At 59.1% G+C, this 19,182-nt stretch overlaps 1 protein-coding gene across 1 annotated transcript; it reads left to right on the top strand.

Annotated features, from left to right (window-relative positions):
- Positions 1-734: 734 nt before the first annotated feature.
- LOC128826303 (immunoglobulin superfamily member 1-like) lies at positions 735-17,669 on the top strand. Its single transcript, XM_054009550.1, has 12 exons — positions 735-754; positions 1,674-1,731; positions 5,169-5,196; positions 6,019-6,056; positions 6,313-6,444; positions 10,207-10,300; positions 11,675-11,710; positions 12,042-12,326; positions 15,618-15,899; positions 16,456-16,570; positions 16,909-17,164; positions 17,640-17,669. The coding sequence occupies exons 1-12, from the start codon at positions 735-737 to the stop codon at positions 17,667-17,669; spliced, it is 1,374 nt and encodes a 457-aa protein (XP_053865525.1).
- The last annotated feature ends 1,513 nt before the right edge of the window (positions 17,670-19,182 follow it).

The raw sequence follows: 19,182 nt of genomic DNA, 5'->3' as shown, positions 1-19,182 counted from the left end.
TGATGCCCGTGACCAATTGGCACCGGTTGTTTACATCCCCTGCATGGGGTCGTCCTGTCCCTTCCCCGCTGTGCTGGGGGATCCATCGCCATGAGTAAAGGGGAAGTGATCCCTGAGCGGTGCTGTCACGGAGTGTGTGGGGACACAAGGCCCTGCACCCCCGGCTTCCTGCGATTCACCATGACTCCCAGCCAGCCAGTAAAGCAGAAGGTTTATTTAGACGACAGGAATACAGTCCAAGACAGGTCTTGTAGGCACAGACAACAGGACCCCCCTCAGTTAGGTCCATCTTGGGGTCCCAGGGCACCCTAGCCCCCTTGGGAGGTCAGAGCCCCGTCTGCCTCCCAGCCATTCCACCAGCCAGCTCCTGAAACTCTCTCTCCAGCCTTTGTTCAGTTTCCTGGGCAAAGGTGTCACCTGGCTTCTAACCACTTCCTGGGTTCTCAGGTTACATGCTCAGGTATTCTCCGTTGGTCAGTCTCCCATCCCCCAATGCAGACTATCCTAGCCACACTCCCCTGTCAGCATTCAAAGACCACAGTAAGAACAGTCCCAGTTCGTCACATCTCTCCCCCCTTCGAGACCGAACTGAGCAGGGTCACTTTAGCCAGTGACCTGGGGAAGTTCGAACATACCCACGTTCCCATGGATGCTCCAACATCCCTCCCGTTCCTTGGTGAGAATTACACCAGGCCCTTCCAGTTTCACGCCCCCCCTTAGGTCGGGTGTGCTCGATGGCACTCGTAGTTCGCATGTGGGAGCGTTTATGCGGCCCGTGCCTTTTTCCCACCCCAATACCCCTGGGGTTCAAACTGGGCTGGGGTCTTCTCCCAGCGCTCCAGTCTGGAGGTCTGTGCTTTGGGCTCTCTTGGTTCAGAGCTGCCCTTTGAACCTTGGCCACCCTCTGGAAAGGATCCTTTATGCTGGGCAAGGGTCCTAAAGCTGTTTTCCCCTTGTCCCAGGCCTTCCTCCCCCTCTGACAGGGGTCACAGGATCGGCAGTACTGTCGGACAGTAACAAAGACCCCAGGCCAGTAAAAGCTCCGTAGCAGCCTCTGCTGGGTACGCCAGGTTCCCTGGTGCCCTGAGAGGGGAATGTCATGGGCCCGGCACAGCAGCTGGCGGCGATACTTCTGGGGTACCACCAGCTGCCTCCTGATCCCCCCTGACTCCATTTTCCCTGGGGGAGCCCATTCTCGGTACAGGAACCCTTTCTCCCACAGGAACCTTTTCTGGCCACCTCTCAGGGGTCAGCCCAACCTCGCGGAGCAGGGCCTTTTTGAACAGTTCGTAGTCCCCTGTCTCTGCCCCTTTCAGTCGGCTGTACACCTCCCTGGCTGTGGAGTCCAGTGACAGGATGAGAAACTGGAGCCTGTCTGCAGGGTCAACCTGGAGCAGCTCGCAGGTATTCTCAAAGGCCGTCAGGAAGGTATCCATGTCCTCCCCCTCCTTACGCTGGGCCAGGAAGCACTTATCAAAGCTCTTTGCAGTCTTGGGTCCCCGCTCACTCACCGCAGCTGGGGCCCCACTGCTCCTCAGCCTGGCCAGTTCCAGCTCATGCTGACGTTGGACCCGCTCATGCTGACGTTGTTTCTCCTTCTCTCCCCGCTCCTGCTTCAGTTCTTGCTGCCTTAACTCGAACTCTTTCAGTCTCAGCTCCCTGTCATATTCCAGTCACATCCTCTCCCGGGACGGGGAGCTCTGCCGGGACGATCCCCTGCTGGCTGCCGGGGTCAGGGTGCCCTCGGTATTCGCTGGGCTTCCCCCAACCCCTCCCCTAGGTATAGGTAGGCAGGGTCTCGGGATGTCCTCGGCAGCAGTCTGACCCCTCCCAGCCATATCAGGCCCACGCTGCATCTACCGGGCGGCTTCCCTCAGGGACAGGGCTCGGTTCATCCAAGCGATCCCTCTCCTCCAGCTGGGCAATGAGCTGTTCTTTGGTGGACCTCCCAACGCGCAGCCCCCTCTGCCTGCACAGCTCCACCAGGTCGCTCTTGAGGCGTTTAGCATACATCCTCCTGCTGGCCACTCGCCGGCCTGTGCTCTCCGCTTTCCACCGTTCCAGGGAGACCCCTAGTGTGCCAGCCCTTCTTCAGGTCACCACCTCTCTGCCAGGGTCGAGCTGCAGACTCCTCCGCCCCGGGACCGCTCGCTGCGATCCTCCGGGGGATCCTGTTACTGCAAAAGTCCTTCTTTCTGGTCACACACTCCCAGGGGTTACTCTCTCTGACTCTTCAGCCCACCTGGTCCCCGTCGATCCCCCTTCGTTTTACTGCTCCCCAGTCACTTACTGCAGGAAGTGCCGTCCACGGGGTGCAGTACATCCCACTTCTGCCACCAGTTGTCACGGAGTGTGCGGGGACACAAGGCCCTGCACCCCCGGCTTCCTGCGATTCACTATGACTCTCAGCCAGCCAGTAAAGCAGAAGGTTTATTTAGATGACAGGAATACAGTCCAAGACAGGTCTTGCAGGCACAGACAACAGGACCCCCTAAGTTAGGTCCATCTTGGGGTCCCAGGGCACCCTAGCCCCCTTGGGAGGTCAGAGCCCCATCTGCCTCCCAGCCATGTCACCAGCCAGCTCTGAACCTCTCTCCCCAGCCTTTGTTCAGTTTCCCGGGCAAAGGTGTCACCTGGCCTCTAACCCCTTCCTGGGTTCTCAGGTTACATGCTCAGGTATTCTCCCTCGGCCAGTCTCCCATCCAGCAATGCAGACTATCCTAGCCACACTCCCCTGTCAGCATTCAAAGACCACAGTAAGAACAGGCCCAGTTCATCACAGGTACCCAAACGAGAGATCAGGGAGGCATCACCCTGTGACCCCAATGTTCCCCTCCTCGAGACCCTGGGCCAGACAACATAGGCACAGGGAGAGCCCCACAGCTAATCCTCCCCTTGGGACTTCCCCCCGGACCCTGCCTCTGGAGCAACATGGGAATCGCCACTTGTGGGGAGCAGTGTGGGGGCTAGGACACAGAGTGGGGCAGTTCTGAATCCCCCCCTGCAGGGGGTCGGGGGGCTGTTTTACATTGAACGAGGCTTTGTTGACATTCAGCGGTGTGCGGAGGTGTCCCCTCAGCTCCACCATCATGGCCCCTGCACAAAATGCTCCCTGTGACGAAGTGGGGGATTGTCTTGTTTTTTCTTTGTTTTTCCAAGGGTTTGCATGCAGAGGGGCTGCGACTCAGTTTCCCTGGGTGTTACTGGTTTAATGAGATGAGGGGAGAGGGAGTTTGTTGGTACAGAGGACCAGTGAGGGAACGTGGGACCCCAGCCGATGGCCTGGAGGATGGACACCCCAGTGACGGGTGACCTGGTGACCCAGAGGCCCAGCTCAGGAGTCACAGCCGGTTCTGGCCAGTGGGAGGACAATGGACTGTAAAGAGAGGACCCCGGTGACCTGACCAGCCGGTTCCAGCCAGAGGGGCCCAGAGGACAGAAGAGAGGAGAGGAGACCCAGGTGACCCTGTTTACCTGGAGAGAAGACAATGGACAGAGGCAGGACTTGGGGCCGGGGGTATCAGATGTCCAGCTGGGAAGCAGGGGGGCTCTGGGGTGGAGAGAGAGAGCAGGCAGAGCCCACCTGGATGCAGGGGGACTGGGATGTGCTGGGCTGAGGGAGGCCAGGCCTGAGGCCCTGAGAGCTTCCTGTGCTGTGTTCAGAGGCTCAATAAACCCTCCTGTTTTACGCTGGCCGAGAGTCACTCCGGGCTAGACAACAGGGTTGCATTATTCCCTCTCGGAGTGGAGGCCCCAGGGGTCCAGAGTGAGTGGACTCCTTGAGGGGACCCACGGCGAGAGACAGATGTGCTAAGGCTCAGAGAGGTGCGGTTCCAGGAGGTGGAGGGACGTAACCCCGAGAGAGAGTGGACCCCCGAGAAGGGCTGTCACACTGAAGGAGGTTCCCCCCACAGACTGTATGGCACCAGGAGTGGGCACAACCTGTAAGTCCGTGACACTCCCCCCACCCCCCCCACCCCCTGAGATCCTGGCCCCTGCAGCCTCTGGACCGACAGATCAGCCTGGAGAGATACAACTGACCCACGTCCGCCAGTCCCTGGGTGCTCAGACATTGGCCGTCTCCCCATTGCCTCAGTTTCCCTTAACTCTTGAATAAAGAGCCCCCCTGAGCCTTCTAGTCCCTGCCCTGGGATCAGATCGGAACTGATGCCCCCTATATGGGAAAGGCCCCGTCCCCCCTTCCCTCACCCCCTTGAGCCAGCCAGTCCCTGCCATGCGGCCGTCACCCGCAGGCTGTTGTGAAACCCAGATTGTGGGTGGTGGGAGGCCCCAGGAAAAGAATTTCCTGTTGAGACACTGAGCCGGAGGCTTCCTCCACAGAGCCAGTCGCACCGTCCGTTGCTCCCCAGGTGCCTCCAGCTTGGAATCTGCCTCCCAGCACTGCCTCCCCACAAGCCGGGCAACTCTTCCCACAGTGACCCCCAACCCCACTCCAGCCCACACCCAAAGCCCTGTGGATTCTGGGCTAGGCACAGCAACCCCCAGTCAACAGCCGGACCCCTGATTCCTCAGCTAGTGGGGTGCAAATTCCCCAGCAAGGGCCCTGGCTCATGCACGGACCCCGGCATCCTGGGCCAGATTTCCAGATTCTGCATCCCCCTCACGCTGCAGGTGCATGGTGGAGCCAGGGTTAAAACTCTTGACTTCCCCAGGGAAATAGCTCCCAGTAGCAGCATTTGGAGCATCATCATTAGGGTTCAGGGTTAACACATATGATCGCACCCCACATCTGATGCAGGCTGGCCGCAAACTCTTGCCTACAACGGCTGCAAATGCCCATGGGCTGGCACGTGACTGTGGCCCCGATGATATAGCACGGGGGTGGGCAGGATGTGATCTCACATTCCCTGCAAGGGGGGGGGCTGTTATAACGAGTTACTAACGAGGGAGGTTTGGGGACAGGAAAAGCCCCCCGAGTTAATCAGCCCCTCCCCCTGACCCATACTATGGTGTTGTGCTGCCCCCTGCTGGTCTGTTCTGGGAACAGCCCGGCCCACCCCAGCCGGAATCCAGGCTCAGCACCAGCAGCAGAGGGGACCCCCCAGACCCCCCCATCCCTGCTGCCCTGTGGGGGGTGAGTGGCCGGGCGCTGGGACCGGGGGATCCCGATTGGCTCATGGGGGATTCTGGTTTGTGTCCCTCTGCAGGAAAAGGAGCCGCACCGAGACCGAGCAGGTAGGAACCCGGCTCCTCCCCCCTCCCGATCGACCTGCGTGGGTCACAGGACTCCTGGGCTCTGTCCCAGCTCGGGGAGGGGAGTGGGGTCTAGTAGTTAGGGTGGGGAGGTGGTCTGGTGGTTGGGACAAGGGGGGCTCAGGGATCTGGGTTCAGTGTGAGGCAGGATGGGAGGCTCTCTGGGTGTGTTGGGGAATCTCCCTGCGGGTGGGGGGGATATGACATTTATAAGAGGATTTTCTCTCTTTTAGCACCAGCCCTATGGAGGCATTAAAGGCGCCGTCTCAGCAAGACCTATCTGTGAGTAACTCACCCAAGAGGATACCAGGGTGGGGAAGGACCCCTGGGAAGGGGAGGGGCTTGTGGGGGCTCCACCCATATGGGGCGGGGCCTGATTTACAGCTGCTGCTGGGCGGGACTAAGGAGAGGGCCCCAGAGGTAGCTGGTGTCAGCTGAGAGTGTTGGACTCCCAGGAGCTCCCTGCGGCCACCCTCCCTTCCCGCTCTAGTTCCCCACCCACTCCTGGCTCCCAGCCCCCTGCTCTAACCACTCGTCTAGACCCCACTCTTCTCCCGAGCCAGAGTGAGAACACAGGTGTTCGGACTCCCAGCCCCCCTCCCCACTGTAACCCCCAGACATCTCTGTGCCTCAGTTTACCTCTCTAACATGGGGATAATGACCCTGGCCCATGCTGTGGGGCGGGGGAGGGGTGGCTGTGCCAGGCTCTGAGCCCCCTGGCTGGACAGAGGGGTCAGAGCTGGGTGTGGGGTTCTGCTCTGGGCCGGCCGGGGGTGCAGCTCAGCGGGTGTCTCTGTTCCGCAGACACGTCCATTGACGAAGGGAAACAGACGCAGACCCTGGTAAGTGTCCCCTGTTCCCCCATGGGGCCTGACCCCATCCTTGACCCACATGGGCTCCAGCAGCCCTCTCACACCTCCCGCCAGCCTTTCCTGGCACACTCAGTGGTTTGGGGTGGAGGTCGGGCTGCTGGGAGGGGGTGGGCTTACGGGATCACCAGCTGTGTGTGTGTGTGTGTGTGTACCTTGTGCTCTGTGTGTGTTGGGGTGTTGGTGGATTCACACACACACACACATCAGTGACTCTCTCCCCTCCCAGCCCCAGGAGCCTGACCCCGGCGCCGATAGATTCACCTATGCCGAGCTGGACGGCCAGGAGCTGCAGGCTAAGCTGGGGGGCCGTGACCCAGCCCCCGAGCCCGCCCAGCCCAGCGTGTACGCCGTGATCAACGTGAGCCGGGGGACCCCACAGTGAGAGCCCCCCGCAGCCATGGGGCGCCGGCCCCCAGGGGGCAACAGACTCAGCCCCCTGCACCACCAGCCCCAGAGAACTCTGCTTCTAGGGAAGATGGGGGGGGGGGGGCTGCCCTGCCCCCACTGCAGTCCTGTCTCATCGAGCTGCTGTCCCCCTGCCCCGCCTAGGCCCACGTGTAGGGGCAGGTGTGGGAAGGGGAGGGATGCGCCGAGGTGGCTGTTTATGTTATTTTGCATCCTGTTAATCTCCAGATTTATAATAAACACAGACCCACAAACCAGCCCCACCTGGACACCCCACAGCCCCTCTGTGCCCATGCCGGGAATGTGTGTAACACCAAGGGGAGATGGGGTGGGGTGCGTGGGCTGGTTATACGGGGACCCCTCACCTGGCACTGGGAGGCGGCCACTTCTGGGGTGGGGCATTGGTTATACAGGGACCCCGCGCCCAGCACCGGGATGCAGCCACCTCTGGAGTGGAGTGGCTGGTTATAAAGGGACCCCTCGCCCGGCACTGGGATGCCGCCACCTCTGGGGTGTGTTACATGGTTTTATAAAAATATGCTAATGAGTGAATATAATGTAACTGGAATATGCTTCATGCAAAAGGTCTCTCGTAAGGTATCATCATAAAGCTTGTAATCTGCTGAGTGTGATCATCTGATTTGTATAAATGTACCCCTCTTGTATCTGAAACTAGAAATATGGAATATAACTCCGAGGGCCTATTGTAATTATGCAAAGTGTGGGCCATTAATGGTGGTTTGGAATCTTGATGGCTCCCATCAACCAGGACAATAGTCTGCAGATGGCTGTGTTTACCTCTAAGTCTTCCTGTACATGTGTGTGCTGGCAAGTGGGCAATGAAGTCGTGCAGTAACATGTGATCATGTCACCTGAACTGGAATCCATCTTTAACCTGGTGTCTTTCCATTGAGAAGGACAGGGTGGGAACCCAGAGAGGGACAAAGGGTTCCCGCCTTATGCAAAAGATAGATAAATGGGTGGAACAGAACAAAGGGAGGGAGGAGCCATCATGAAGAATCCCCTAGCTACCACCTGAGCTGGAACAAGAGCTGTACCAGGGGAAAGAATTGTGCCCAGGCCTGGAGGGTGTCCAGTCTGAGAAAAAACTTACTGAAGCATCTTTGAGGGTGAAATTATCTGTATTCAGTTTGATTAGACATAGATTTGCGCATTTTATTTTGTTTGGTGACTTACTTTGTTCTGTCAGTTACTACTTGGAACCACTTAAATCCTACTTTGGGTATTTAATAAAATCACTTTTTACTTATTAATTAACTCAGAGTATGTATTAATACCTGGGGGAGCAAACAGCCATGCATATCTCTCCATCAGTGTTATAGAGGGCGAACAATTTATGAGTTTACCCTGTATAAGCTGTATACAGGGTAAAACGGAGTTATTTGGGTTTAGACCCCATTGGGTGTTGGGCATCTGAGTGTTAAAGACAGGAACACTTCTGTGAGTGGTTTTCAGGTAAACCTGCAGCTTTGGGGCAAGTAATTCAGACCCTGGGTCTGTGTTGGAGCAGACGGGCGTGGCTGGCTCAGCAAGACAGGGTGCTGGAGTCCTGAGCTGGCAGGGAAAACAGGGGTAGAAGTATCCTTGGCACATCAGGTGGCATCTCCCAAGGGGGTTTCTGTGATCCAACCCGTCACAGCGGCGTAGTCGAGCAGGGTCTGTGCACAGCTGATTGCTTTGAGACACTGGTCGTGATTTTAAGTGAGTTTTAAGTGTGGTGGCTGGAGAACAGACCAAGTGGTTACTGGTTTGTTATTTTCTGTTTGCTTATTTCGGGCAAGAGAAGTAGGGACAGAAAAGGAAGCAAAATAAGTAAGAGTGAAGATCAGAAGAAGCTAGAACTACACAAGTTGCAAATTGCCCAGAAAGGCTGAACAATGGGCGCTGGGAAAGTCCCTGAGCTGAGTGCATCCCAGTTTCAGTGAACTGCAGACGGGTGTGGCCCAACCTCTGTGTCTGTGCTGAAGCTCACTGGAGTGTCTAACATAGCAAGACAGGAGTGGAGGGGGGCTGTTCTGGCAGGAGGGGGTTCTCTGTGTGATCCCAGCTCGTGGAGTGACGGTCTCAAGGGAAGAGAAATGGAAATTGATGTACAGTTTGCCCGGGAAAAGGCTGCCCACCAGCCTGGACTTAAGAGACAAAGCCATTAAGACCCAGAAGCAGGGACTGGCTGTAATGGAGCGGAAGAGGGGCACAGAGACATGTATCCTGGAGCTGGAAGTTGGGGTCCTGGTGACTGCTGCGGTGGGAACAAACCCCAAGGACTCTAGCTGGAAGCAAACCCAACCTGAGTGAAAGGGGGGGATTTTGCTGGCCAGCAAAAGGTCCGTCATAGCTGGTATCTGTGAGCTGGATCCGGGTCTCTTTCCCCTTTGGGGGACACAGGAGTATCTGCCCCATAGGGGAGCCCCAAAACGAATTTTAGGTAAACTGGCTCCGCCATGGTCAGTGTCCAAGTCTCCGGCAGTAAGTGCAGAAGGAGGGTGTGCCATGGTTTTATAACAATATGCTAATGAGTGAATATAATGTAACTGGAATATGGTCTCTTGTAAAGGTATCTACAAAAGGTCTCTTGTAAGGTATCATTACAAAGCTTATAATCTACTGAGTGTGGTCATCCTATTTCTACAAATGTATCGCTCTTGTTTCTGGAACTAGACATATGAGATATAACTCTGAGGGCCTATAACACACCAGGTGGCAGCTCCCAAGGGGGTTTCCGTGATCTAACCCGTCACAGCGGCCACCTCGGGGGTGGGACACGGGGGCTGGTTATAAAGGGACCCCTCACCCAGCACTGGGATGCGGCCACCTCTGGGGTGAGGCGCTGGTTATACAGGAACCCCTCACCCAGTGCTGGGTTGCAGCCCTCTGGGGAAGGACATCAGTTGGGCAGGGCACCGGGGTTCACACCCTGACTCTGGACGAAGCTGCAGAAGGGTCTGATGCCCGTGACCAATTGGCGCCAGCTGTTTACATCCACTCCATGGGGTCGTCCTGTCCTTTCCCCACTGTGCTGGGGCTCGTCACCCTGTGAAGTTCCCCTCCTCGGGATCCCAGGCCGGACAACGTGGGCACATGGAGATCCCCACAGTTAATCCCCCCTTGGGTCTTCCCACAAGGGCTCCGGACCCTGGCTCTGGGGTTACATGTGAATCGCCACTTGCGGGGAGCAGTGCGGGGGCTAGGACACAGAGCGGGGCAGTTCTGAATCCTCCCTGCAGGGGGCGGAGGGGCTGTTTTCCATTGAACAAGGCTTTGTTGCCGTTCAGCGTGTGCGGAGGAGTCCCCTCAGCTCCACCATCGTGGCCCCTGCATGAGTTGCCCCCCTTCCTGAGATCCGGGCCCCTGCAGCCTCCAGACCCACAGATCGGCCTGGAGAGACACAACTGACCCACATCCACCTGCCTCTGGGCGCTCAGACATCGGCCGTCTCCCCATTGCCTCAGTTTCCCTTAACTCCTGCCTAAAGAGCCCCCCTGAGCCTGCTAGTCCCTGCCCTGGGGCCGGATTGGAACTGATGCCCCCTATACGGGAAAGAGCCCGTGCCCCCTTCCCCCACCCCCTTGAGCCAGCCGGTCCCTGCTGTGAGGCCGTTGCCCACAGGCTGTTGTGAAACCCAGACTGTGGGTGGTGGGAGGCCCCAGGAAAAGAATTTCCTGTTGAGACACCGAGCTGGACGCTTCCTCCCCAGAGCCAGTCGCACCATCCGTTGCTCCCCAGGTGCCGCTTCCTCCTCTGGGGCCCCAGCACCATGGGTCCCTCTCCTGCCCTGCTCCTCGCCCTGGGTGAGTGTGTCCCTGCGCCCCCCTCGGGGGTCTTCTCCCCTCCCCAACGGGGTGGGACGGGGCTGGCTCAGCATCCCTGAGTCCTTGGTGTCTGGTGGCACCTTAAAGACTAACAGATTTATTCGGGCATAAGCGTTCGTGGGTAAAAACCTCACTTCTTATATATAATGCCTGCTTCTGTAACTTTCACTCTATGCATCTGAAGAAGTGAGGTTTTTACCCACGAAAGCTTATGCCCGAATAAATCTGTTAGTCTTTAAGGTGCCTCCAGACTCCTTGTTGTTTTTGTAGATACAGACTAACACGGCTACCCCCTGATACCTGAGTCCTTGGTGGGTCCCCATTGCGAGGGGGGACCCAGGGAGAGCCCCCTAACCCACACACAGCCCCGGTCCTCCCCCACACCCTGGCCCCACAACCAGCCTTGGTCCTCCCCCGTACAGCCCCTTGGTTATCCACCCCACAGCTCCCCCCCTGCCCACCATCTCCCCCTCACTCCCACACACAGCCCTCTGCCTAGCCCCACCCCACAACCCCCCTCCCCTAACCCGCGTCCGGGAGCTCTTCCTAAGCGGGTTAGACCAGGACTGGGCTGGGGGTGGGGGTGTGGTGGGGATGTGTGTGGGGCTGAATTTGGCCTGGACCCCAAAACTGAGGTCCCTGGAAGTAGCTTGTATTGGGTGCCCCCATGGGATGGTGCCTGGATAAGGGAGACATGGGGGGCGTGCTGAACCGTCCCCTCCCCCAGCGCTTTGGGGAAGTTGGCAGCATGAGACTGGCAGTGGCTACCCATTGCACAAGCAGTGTCCCGCCCCCGCTTCCCCCCCACACACACCCCCTCCGGCCTATTCTGTGCCTCCAGGTTGGAATCTGCCTCCCAGCGCCACCTCCCCACAAGCCGGGCAACTCTTCCCACGGTGACCCCCATCCCCTTTCCGGCCCACACCCAAAGCCCTGTGAATTCTGGGCTAGGCACAGCAACCCCCAGGCAACAGCCGGACCCCTGATTCCTCAGCTAGTGGGGTGCAAATTCCCCAGCGAGGGCCCTGGCTCGTGCACGGACCCCGGCGTCCGGGGCCAGATTCTGCATCCCCCTCACGCTGCAGGTGTGCTGTGGAGCCAGGGTTCAAACTCTTCATTTCCCCAGGGAAATAGCTGCCAGCAACAGCATTTGGTGCATTATCATTAGGGTTCAGGGTTAACACATATGATCGCACCCCACATCTGATGCAGGCTGGCTGCAAACTTTGGCCTACAATGGCTGCAAACGCCCATGGGCTGGCACAGGACTGTGGCCCCGATGATGTAGCACGGGGGTGTGGGCAGGATGTGGTCTCACATTCCCCCGTATCAAACACCCACTTCTCATTACAGGCATCATCTGGACTCGCCTCCCATTCGCTGCTGCTTGTGAGTCACCTGCAGAAACCAGCTTTGTCCAAGGAGGGGTCTGGGAGATATGATGGGGGGGGGTGGGACACCCTGCCTCAGAAGAAAGGGGCAGCAGGGGAGCAGGATGGAGGGGTAGATTCAAGGATAGGGGACAGTGGGCCCCAGGGCAGGGACTGGCTGAGTTAGGAGAGCAAGGAACGGGGCAGGGAATGGGACAAGGGGCCTTTCCCCTCTAGAGGGCGCCGGCTCCCATCCGGCCCCAGGGCAGGGACTGGCTGGGTCAGGGGGTGGGGAATGGGGCACGTATAGGGGGTGCTGTGCCTCACAGCCTGTGTCCATCCCTCTGCAGCATCCCCCTACTCCAAGCCCTCCATCTCCCTCAGCCCCAGCGGGGAGATCGCACCGGGGACGGACGTCACCATCTCCTGCCACGGGCCGCAGCAGGGCGTGCGGTTCAAGATGTACCGGGCCGGGGTCGCACGGTGGCACACGGAACCGGCCGGCTCGATAGCCGAATTCCGCATCCCCAACGCCCGGCGGGAGGACGGGGGCATCTACACCTGTAGCTACGAGAGCCTGACAGAGCCGCCTGTCAGCTCCCCGCACAGCGACCCCGTGCAGCTGGTGGTAGAAGGTGAGGGGGTATCTGCTATAGCCTAGTTCCAGAACTCAGGAGTCCTGGGTCCATGCCCCACCCCCCTCCTGCTCTAACCACTAGCCCCCACTCCCCTCCCAAATCCAGGGATAGAACCCAGGAGTCCTGGCTCCCAGCCCCCTGCTCTAACCACTAGACCCCACTCCCCTCCCAAATCCAGGGATAGAACCCAGGAGTCCTGGCTCCCAGCCCCCCTGCTCTAACCACTAGACCCCACTCCCTTCCCAGAGCCGGGGAAAGAACCCAGGAGTCCTGGCGCCCAGGCCCCCCTGCTCTAACCACCAGCCCCAATTCCCATATTACACTTCTGGCGTAATATTTTCAAATAAAACGTGCACTTGTTTGTAACAAGAAGGCTTTATCGGCGCTTTTAGTAGAATTATTTCTTCTGTTTCAAAGTTTTGGTAAAGCCTGGGGAAAATTGTATCTCAAAACCATTCATTTCATTTCCGAATGTTGTTAAACCCGACTTTAATTTAGGAGAGTCACATTTTATTTCAAAAACATATGAAACCTTTAATGTAAAATGGATTGACGCGAATGTATATTTTTTTTATTATTTTATTTTATTTCCATATTTTATTCCAAATTACATTTAACTGAATGGACATGGGTGTGAGGATAGAGATATTCAGGCCTGCCTGCAAAGGCCTAGACTTTAAGAACTTAGATGTATTTTTATCACTTAGCTAGTTACAGGGGTATAAAAACAAAGAATCAAAACCACAGTCCGCCTGTGTCTGGGCCTTCGCTCACTGTGACAGCCTGAGGCCTGGTTCTTAGGCTAACGGCCTTTGGCTAAGCAGCAGGGGCCAGCCATAAACTGGGAAGCGAATGTCACATCCTCACATCTAGGGTGACCATATTTCCACAATCAAAAAAGAAGACACTTGGGGGGGGGGAGCCCTGCCCCCATCCACTCCCTCCCACTTCCCAGCCCCTGACTGCCCCCCTCAGAACCCCCAACCCCCCCTGCTTCTTGTCTCCTGACTGCCCCCTGCTGAGAACCCCCCACCCTAACTGCCCTCCTAGGACCCTACCTGTCCCGACTGCCCCGACCCTTATCCACTCGCATGGGTGGCAGGGTTGTAGAAATTTTGGTGGTGCCCAGAACCCCCCCCCCCCCACCTGCCTATGGCTCTGGGAGGGGGGTTGGGTGGGGGGAGGAGGTCTGGGGTGCAGGTCCTGGGCTGGGGATTAGGGTGCAGGAGGGGTGCAGGGTGCAGGCTCTGGGATAGAGTTTGGGTGCTGGGTGCAGGCTCCGGGCTGGGGGTGTAGGAGGGGGTGAGGGGTGCAGGCTCTGGGATGGAGTTTGGGGGTGGGAGGCAGTGCAAAGGGAGGGGGTTTAGGCTTTGGGAGGGAGTTTGAAGGCAGGAGGGGGTGTGTGGGAAGGGGAGGGGGTTTGGGAGGGAGTTTGGGGATAGGAGGGGATGCAGGGGTGAGGGTTGTGGGTCTGAGGATGAGGGGTTCATGATGCAGGAGGGGGCTCAGGGATGGAGCAGAGGATTAGGGTGCGGGGGGATGAGGGCTGGGGATGAGGGGTTTGGGGCATTGGAGAGGCTCAGGGCTAGGGTGGAAGGGCAGGGTAAGGGCAGCCTGCCTTGCCATTAGTGGATGGGGGGCAGCAGGACCCTGGGGCAGCAGACAGCAGTTGCTGCCAGGAGGGCGTAGGAATGTGGGCAGCACAAGCAGGCACGGGAGAGGCGGGGGGGACCCGCGGGGGGGGGTGGCAGGTGGAGGCCGGGGACCCATCCAACCCTCCCCCTGCTCCCTGACTGCCCCCCGGGACTCCCCTTACCATGCCCAGGCCGGTCAGATGCTGGCTCCACGTGTAGGCAAAACACGCTGCCAGTGGGGCGGTTTGTGTTGTTACACCTGGCTGCAGGCGGCGGGGGGGGACGGACAGGGGAGGGGCTTTGGCTGTTGGAGGCCAATGGGAACAGCGCAATCAGGCCCAGCCGCCCAATCACCACACCGCACTTTGCATGGAAGGGAGGGAGGGAGGGGGAAAAATCCCGGACCTTTTAACCTTGTTACCAATTCCTCCCGGATGGCTATTTAAAGACGCAAAAGCCGGACATGTCCGGAGAAATACGGACGGGTGGTAACCCTATCACATCCCAAACCCGTCACACTGAAATAAGGTGGCATTGGGCTGTTAGGAAGACGATCCCGTCCTGATAGTGCCCATCCCCACCAGAGAAAGAAACAGATCTTCAGATGGTTAAAGAAAACTTAGTTTGACAGCATCCTGTCTGCAAGAAATCACTTATCAGTGGTTGTGGTTGTGAAACCCTCATTTCTGTGTTTTATCTTTCTGGCCCCCACTTGGCTATTGTTAATCTGTCTGGTTCTCTAATTGTTTCTGTGTCTGTATAATTAATTTGGCTAGGTGTAAGTTAATGAGAGTAGTGGGATATAATTGGTTAGAGAATCATGTTACTATAGGTTAGGATTGGTTAGTTAAATTTCAGTAAAATGGTTGGTTAAGGTATAGCTGAGAATATCGCTATATGAATTGGGGTCAAACAGGAAAGGGAAGGGAAATTGGACTCATGTTTGCTAAGAGGGGGGAACGGGAATAGGGAACAGGAACGGGGACACAGGCAAGGCTCTGCAGTGTCAGAGCCGGGAAGGGGGACACTGGAGAACAGTCTCTATCGGCATATTGAATTGGTATTTATTTTATTATTATTCAGTTACATTTCAAAATACTAGTCCAGTCTTAACGTTAATGTACCCGTCGTTAAGTTGGGGGTCGGGTCTCAGCGGGAGTGTTGCGCCCAGTTCTGGGCCCCAACGTGAGCGAGTCCAGGGGAGAGGAACAAAGACGAAAGGGTTAGGAACCATGACCTGCGAGGAAAGGTTGAAAAAATCGACCACGTTTAGTCTGGAGACAAGAAGACCGAGAGGGGACCTGATAAATCTTCTGATCTGGTACAGAGGACGGTGATCTATTGTTCTCCCCGTCCATCAGGGGCCAGAGAAGACGAAATTAGCGTAGTTTACGGCTAGAGATATATTAGGGGAAACTTTCTATCTCCGGGGGAAGTTGAGCTCTGGAATGGCCCCTGAGAGAGGCGGTGGAGTCCCCGTCTGGGGGGATTTTTAAGGCCAGGTTGGGCAGGTGCCTGATCTAGGCCCAGCGTAGGGAGCTGGACGAGATGACCGCTTCCTGCCCTACATTTCGTCAGACGTACTGGGACAAGGCCACAGAATCCCCGCTAACGTCAGGTCTGATGCCGATTCTCTCTCTTTCCCCGAACACAGCGCACTACTCCAAGCCCTCCATCTCCCTCAGCCCCAGCGGGGAGATCGCGCCGGGGACGGACGTCACCATCTCCTGCCGCGGGCCGCGGCAGGGCGTGCGGTTCAAGATGTACCGGGCCAGCGTCGCACGGTGGCACACGGAGCCGCCCGGCTTGACGGCCGAATTCCGCATCCCCAACGCCCGGCGGGAGGATGGGGGCATCTACACCTGCAGCTATGAGAGCCTGAGGGAGCCGCCTGTCAGCTCCCCCCACAGCGACCCCGTGCAGCTGGTGATAGCAGGTGAGGGGCCCGGCTTGGCATCCCCGCTCCCAGCCCCACCCCCAGCCCGACCCTCAGGGGGGCTCTGCACCAATGGGGCGCTCAGATCCCTGCCCCCGGGAGAGCTGCAGAGCAGGGGGACGCCCAGCTCTAGGGATGCACAGAGCAGTCGGGGTCCAGGGGCTGCCCAGCCGGCACCGTCGCCAGCCACTAAAATCCCCCTCTCCTCGGACTTTCCCCCACTGAGAATGACAGTGACGGGGCGAGGGGGGGTTGCTGAGTCGCTGTTTCTCCCCTTTACCCTCCCCCCGCCCCGACAGACACTGGCTCTGGTCCCGCAGGGCGAACCGACCCGACTCAGCCTGGAGCAGTGCCGGCTCCCACCCGCCCGGGCAGCACACGGCCAGGTACAGGGGTCTCTGGGCTGGCGGATCAAATTGGCTCTCTCTAGATTTGCGGGGGGAGGAAGACTTTACTGTGGGGAGGTGGGACTGGCCCATTTTTCCCATAGGGAGTTGGGGGAACACTGCCCCCCCCAGCATGGTGCATTCACCTCCTGCCCCTATCCTCCCTCTAGGGCCCCCCCCGAAGCAGGATTACCCCCCGTTTGCCATCGTCCGTCTGTCCCTGGCCGCCGGGGTCCTGCTGGCCCTGGTGCTGGTCCTGGCCGAAGCCGCGTACAGCTGGAGGAGGTGAGGACTCGAGACGAGGTGACCTTGCATATGGGGGGCTCCCCTCACCCCACTGCCGTGTCCCCGGGGGAGCGGGCAACCCCACTGATCCCCCAGATGGTGAGAAACGGGGATTGAACCCAGGTGTCCTGCGGGGAACCCCCAGGCCATGGAGCCAGGCCTTCCCCGCACCTGCAGCTGGAGGAGAGGGGCTGGAATGCAGTGGGGGGTGTCTGGTGGGTGACCTGGGGGAGTCGAGGGAGGGGGTGGGGGGCAGGCAGGACCCTGGGGGGAGGGGGTGATGGGGGAGGTGGCTAAAGACCCCAGTTGCTGAGGAGACGTCTCTGCTTCGTCCCCAGGACCCCCCACTCGCTGACCCCCCCACGGCCCGGCGGGGAGCGGGGCCGGCAACCCGAGGGACAGACGGAGACCCCAGCGTGGGAACTGCAGCCCCCCCAAATTCCTGCCCGGTCCCTGGGGATAGGGACAGCAGGACACACACACCAGGGGGAACGGGGAGCAGTTATCGGACCCATGGGCCCGTCCACATCGGTATCCCCGCCCCACTCCCCACCCCAGCCCCCCCAGATCAGATCCATGGGCCCGTCCACATCAGTATCCCCGCCCCACTCCCCACCCCAGCCCCCCCAGCTTAGATCCATGGGCCCGTCCACATCGGTATCCCCGCCCCACTCCCCACCCCCACCCCCACCTCAGCCCCCCCAGATCAGATCCATGGGCCCATCCAGCCTGCTATCCCCACCCCGCTCCCCACCCCCACCCCCGCCCCCCCAGATCACATCCATGGGCCCGTCCACATCGGTATCCCCGCCCCACTCCCCACCACCACCACCACCCCAGCCCCCCCAGATCAGATCCATGGGCCCATCCAGCCTGCTATCCCCACCTCACTCCCCGCCCCCACCCCCGCCCCCTTAAGTCAGATCCATGGGTCCATCAAGCCTGCTATCCCCGCCCCCAGTCCAACTTGGTATCCCCCCCGGCCCCCTCCTCACCCGCACCATCGTCCACCCACGGCAGAATAATGATCCCTTCTATCCCGGTCTAACGCCCCCTCCCTGCCCCTGAGATGAAATGCATGGGGCCCGTGCCCATCTAGCCCGGTATCCCATCCTCTCCCTGCCCTCCAGGTCAGACCCACGGGCCCACCCAGCTCCAGTACTTGTCTCCAGCCGGGAGTGGCTCTCCCTGGGGTCTCTTGACAGGAGGGGACATTAATACGGAGCAGCCTCCGTTAAACCCACTGCCCGGCGGGCCCTGGCAACGACCCCGCGTCAGTCACTGGGCTCTGTCTCCCGCCTCTTCAGCCTCACCAATAAACAGAACTGACGGATGAGGGAGCGCTTCTGCCGGACTCCTGGGTTCTCTCCCCAGCTCTGGGAGGCGAGTGGGGTCTAGTGGTTAGAGCAATGGGGGCTGGGAGCCAGGACTCCTGGGTTCTCTCCCCAGCTCTGGGAGGGGAGTGGGGTCTAGTGGTTAGAGCAGGGAGGGGCTGGACGCCAGGACTCCTGGGTTCTCTCCCCAGCTCTGGGAGGGGAGTGGGGTCTAGTGGTGAAAGCAGGGGGCTGGGAGCCAGGACTCCTGGGTTCTATTCCCAGCTCTGGAAGTGAATAAATAGCTCTCCCCTGTGCCTCAGTTTCCCCTTTTCCCAAAGGGGGATTTCCTGGACTGTGATTTTTGTTTTGTAAGTGCCAGGAACCGAGACGGCCCCGCCCGCTCCTCTAGGCAGGGCTGGACTCCCCCCCCCCCGCCCCGCCAGGGGAAAGTGATGCAATTTCCAGCCTATGTATGTACTGTAAGTCATCACGGAACGGGAAGTGAGTCTAGTCTGTGCCCAGCTGCGAGAGGTCGCGCCTCGCATTCATTCCCAGCTCCTGCGAGCAGAGCAGGAAACCCCCTGAGCTCCCCCAAAATCCAGCCCCAGGCCCCGCCGCAGTGGGGACCATGGGGCACATGATGCTGTTGTGGCTGGTGGCTCTAGGTTGCTCAGACGTGACCGGGGGTAAGCACCAGCCCTGCCGGACCTGTGGGGGGGGGGTGCAGCCCCCAATGGATGTGGGGTCCCCTCAAAGAGGAGGCTGGGTGAAGTCCCAGGGAGCCAGGACGCCTGGGTTCTATCCCCGGCTCTGGGGCGGGAGTTGGGTCTAGTGGTTAGATTGGGGGGTGCGGTGGGGTCCAGGATGCCTGGGTCCTATCCCCAGCTCTGGGGAGGGAGTGGGGTCTAGTGGTTAGATTGGGGGGTGGGGTGGGGTCCAGGATGCCTGGGTCCTATCCCCGGCTCTGGGGCGGGAGTGGGGTCTAGTGGGTAGAGGAGAATGGAGGGCTGGAGCCAGGACTCCAGGGTTCTCACCCCAGCTCTGTTGCAGGGTGGGTGGGGCGACGTCAGGGTCATGATCAGTTCAAGCCCGAACATGTCCCAGGGCCTTGCCTGTTGCTGGCACCCGGCTGTGCACCACTCGGCCTCAGCCCCTTGCAGCCAGCTCGGCGCTCCACCCCAGACATGGGTGCAGCTCCACCCTTCCTGCTGCGGGACTCGCAACCTGCCCCTCTGCAGACAGCTCCTTCCCCCCCACAACCCCAGGTGTGTGGGAGGATCTTTTGCCGACCCCCAT

Source organism: Malaclemys terrapin, chromosome 20, assembly GCF_027887155.1.
Source record: "Malaclemys terrapin pileata isolate rMalTer1 chromosome 20, rMalTer1.hap1, whole genome shotgun sequence".
NCBI classification, from domain to species: domain Eukaryota; kingdom Metazoa; phylum Chordata; order Testudines; family Emydidae; genus Malaclemys; species Malaclemys terrapin.
Note: the sequence above shows the minus strand (reverse complement) of the source record. Positions and strands in the feature narration are given on the sequence as shown.

Coding starts and splice junctions, on each gene's coding strand:
- LOC128826303 (XM_054009550.1), top strand. CDS start 735: ATGGCACTCGTAGTTCGCAT. Junction 1,732..5,168: donor ATCCCCTGCTGGCTGCCGGG/GTCAGGGTGCCC, acceptor GTCCCTCTGCAG/GAAAAGGAGCCGCACCGAGA. Junction 17,165..17,639: donor CCATGGGCCCGTCCACATCA/GTATCCCCGCCC, acceptor CCTGCCCCTGAG/ATGAAATGCATGGGGCCCGT.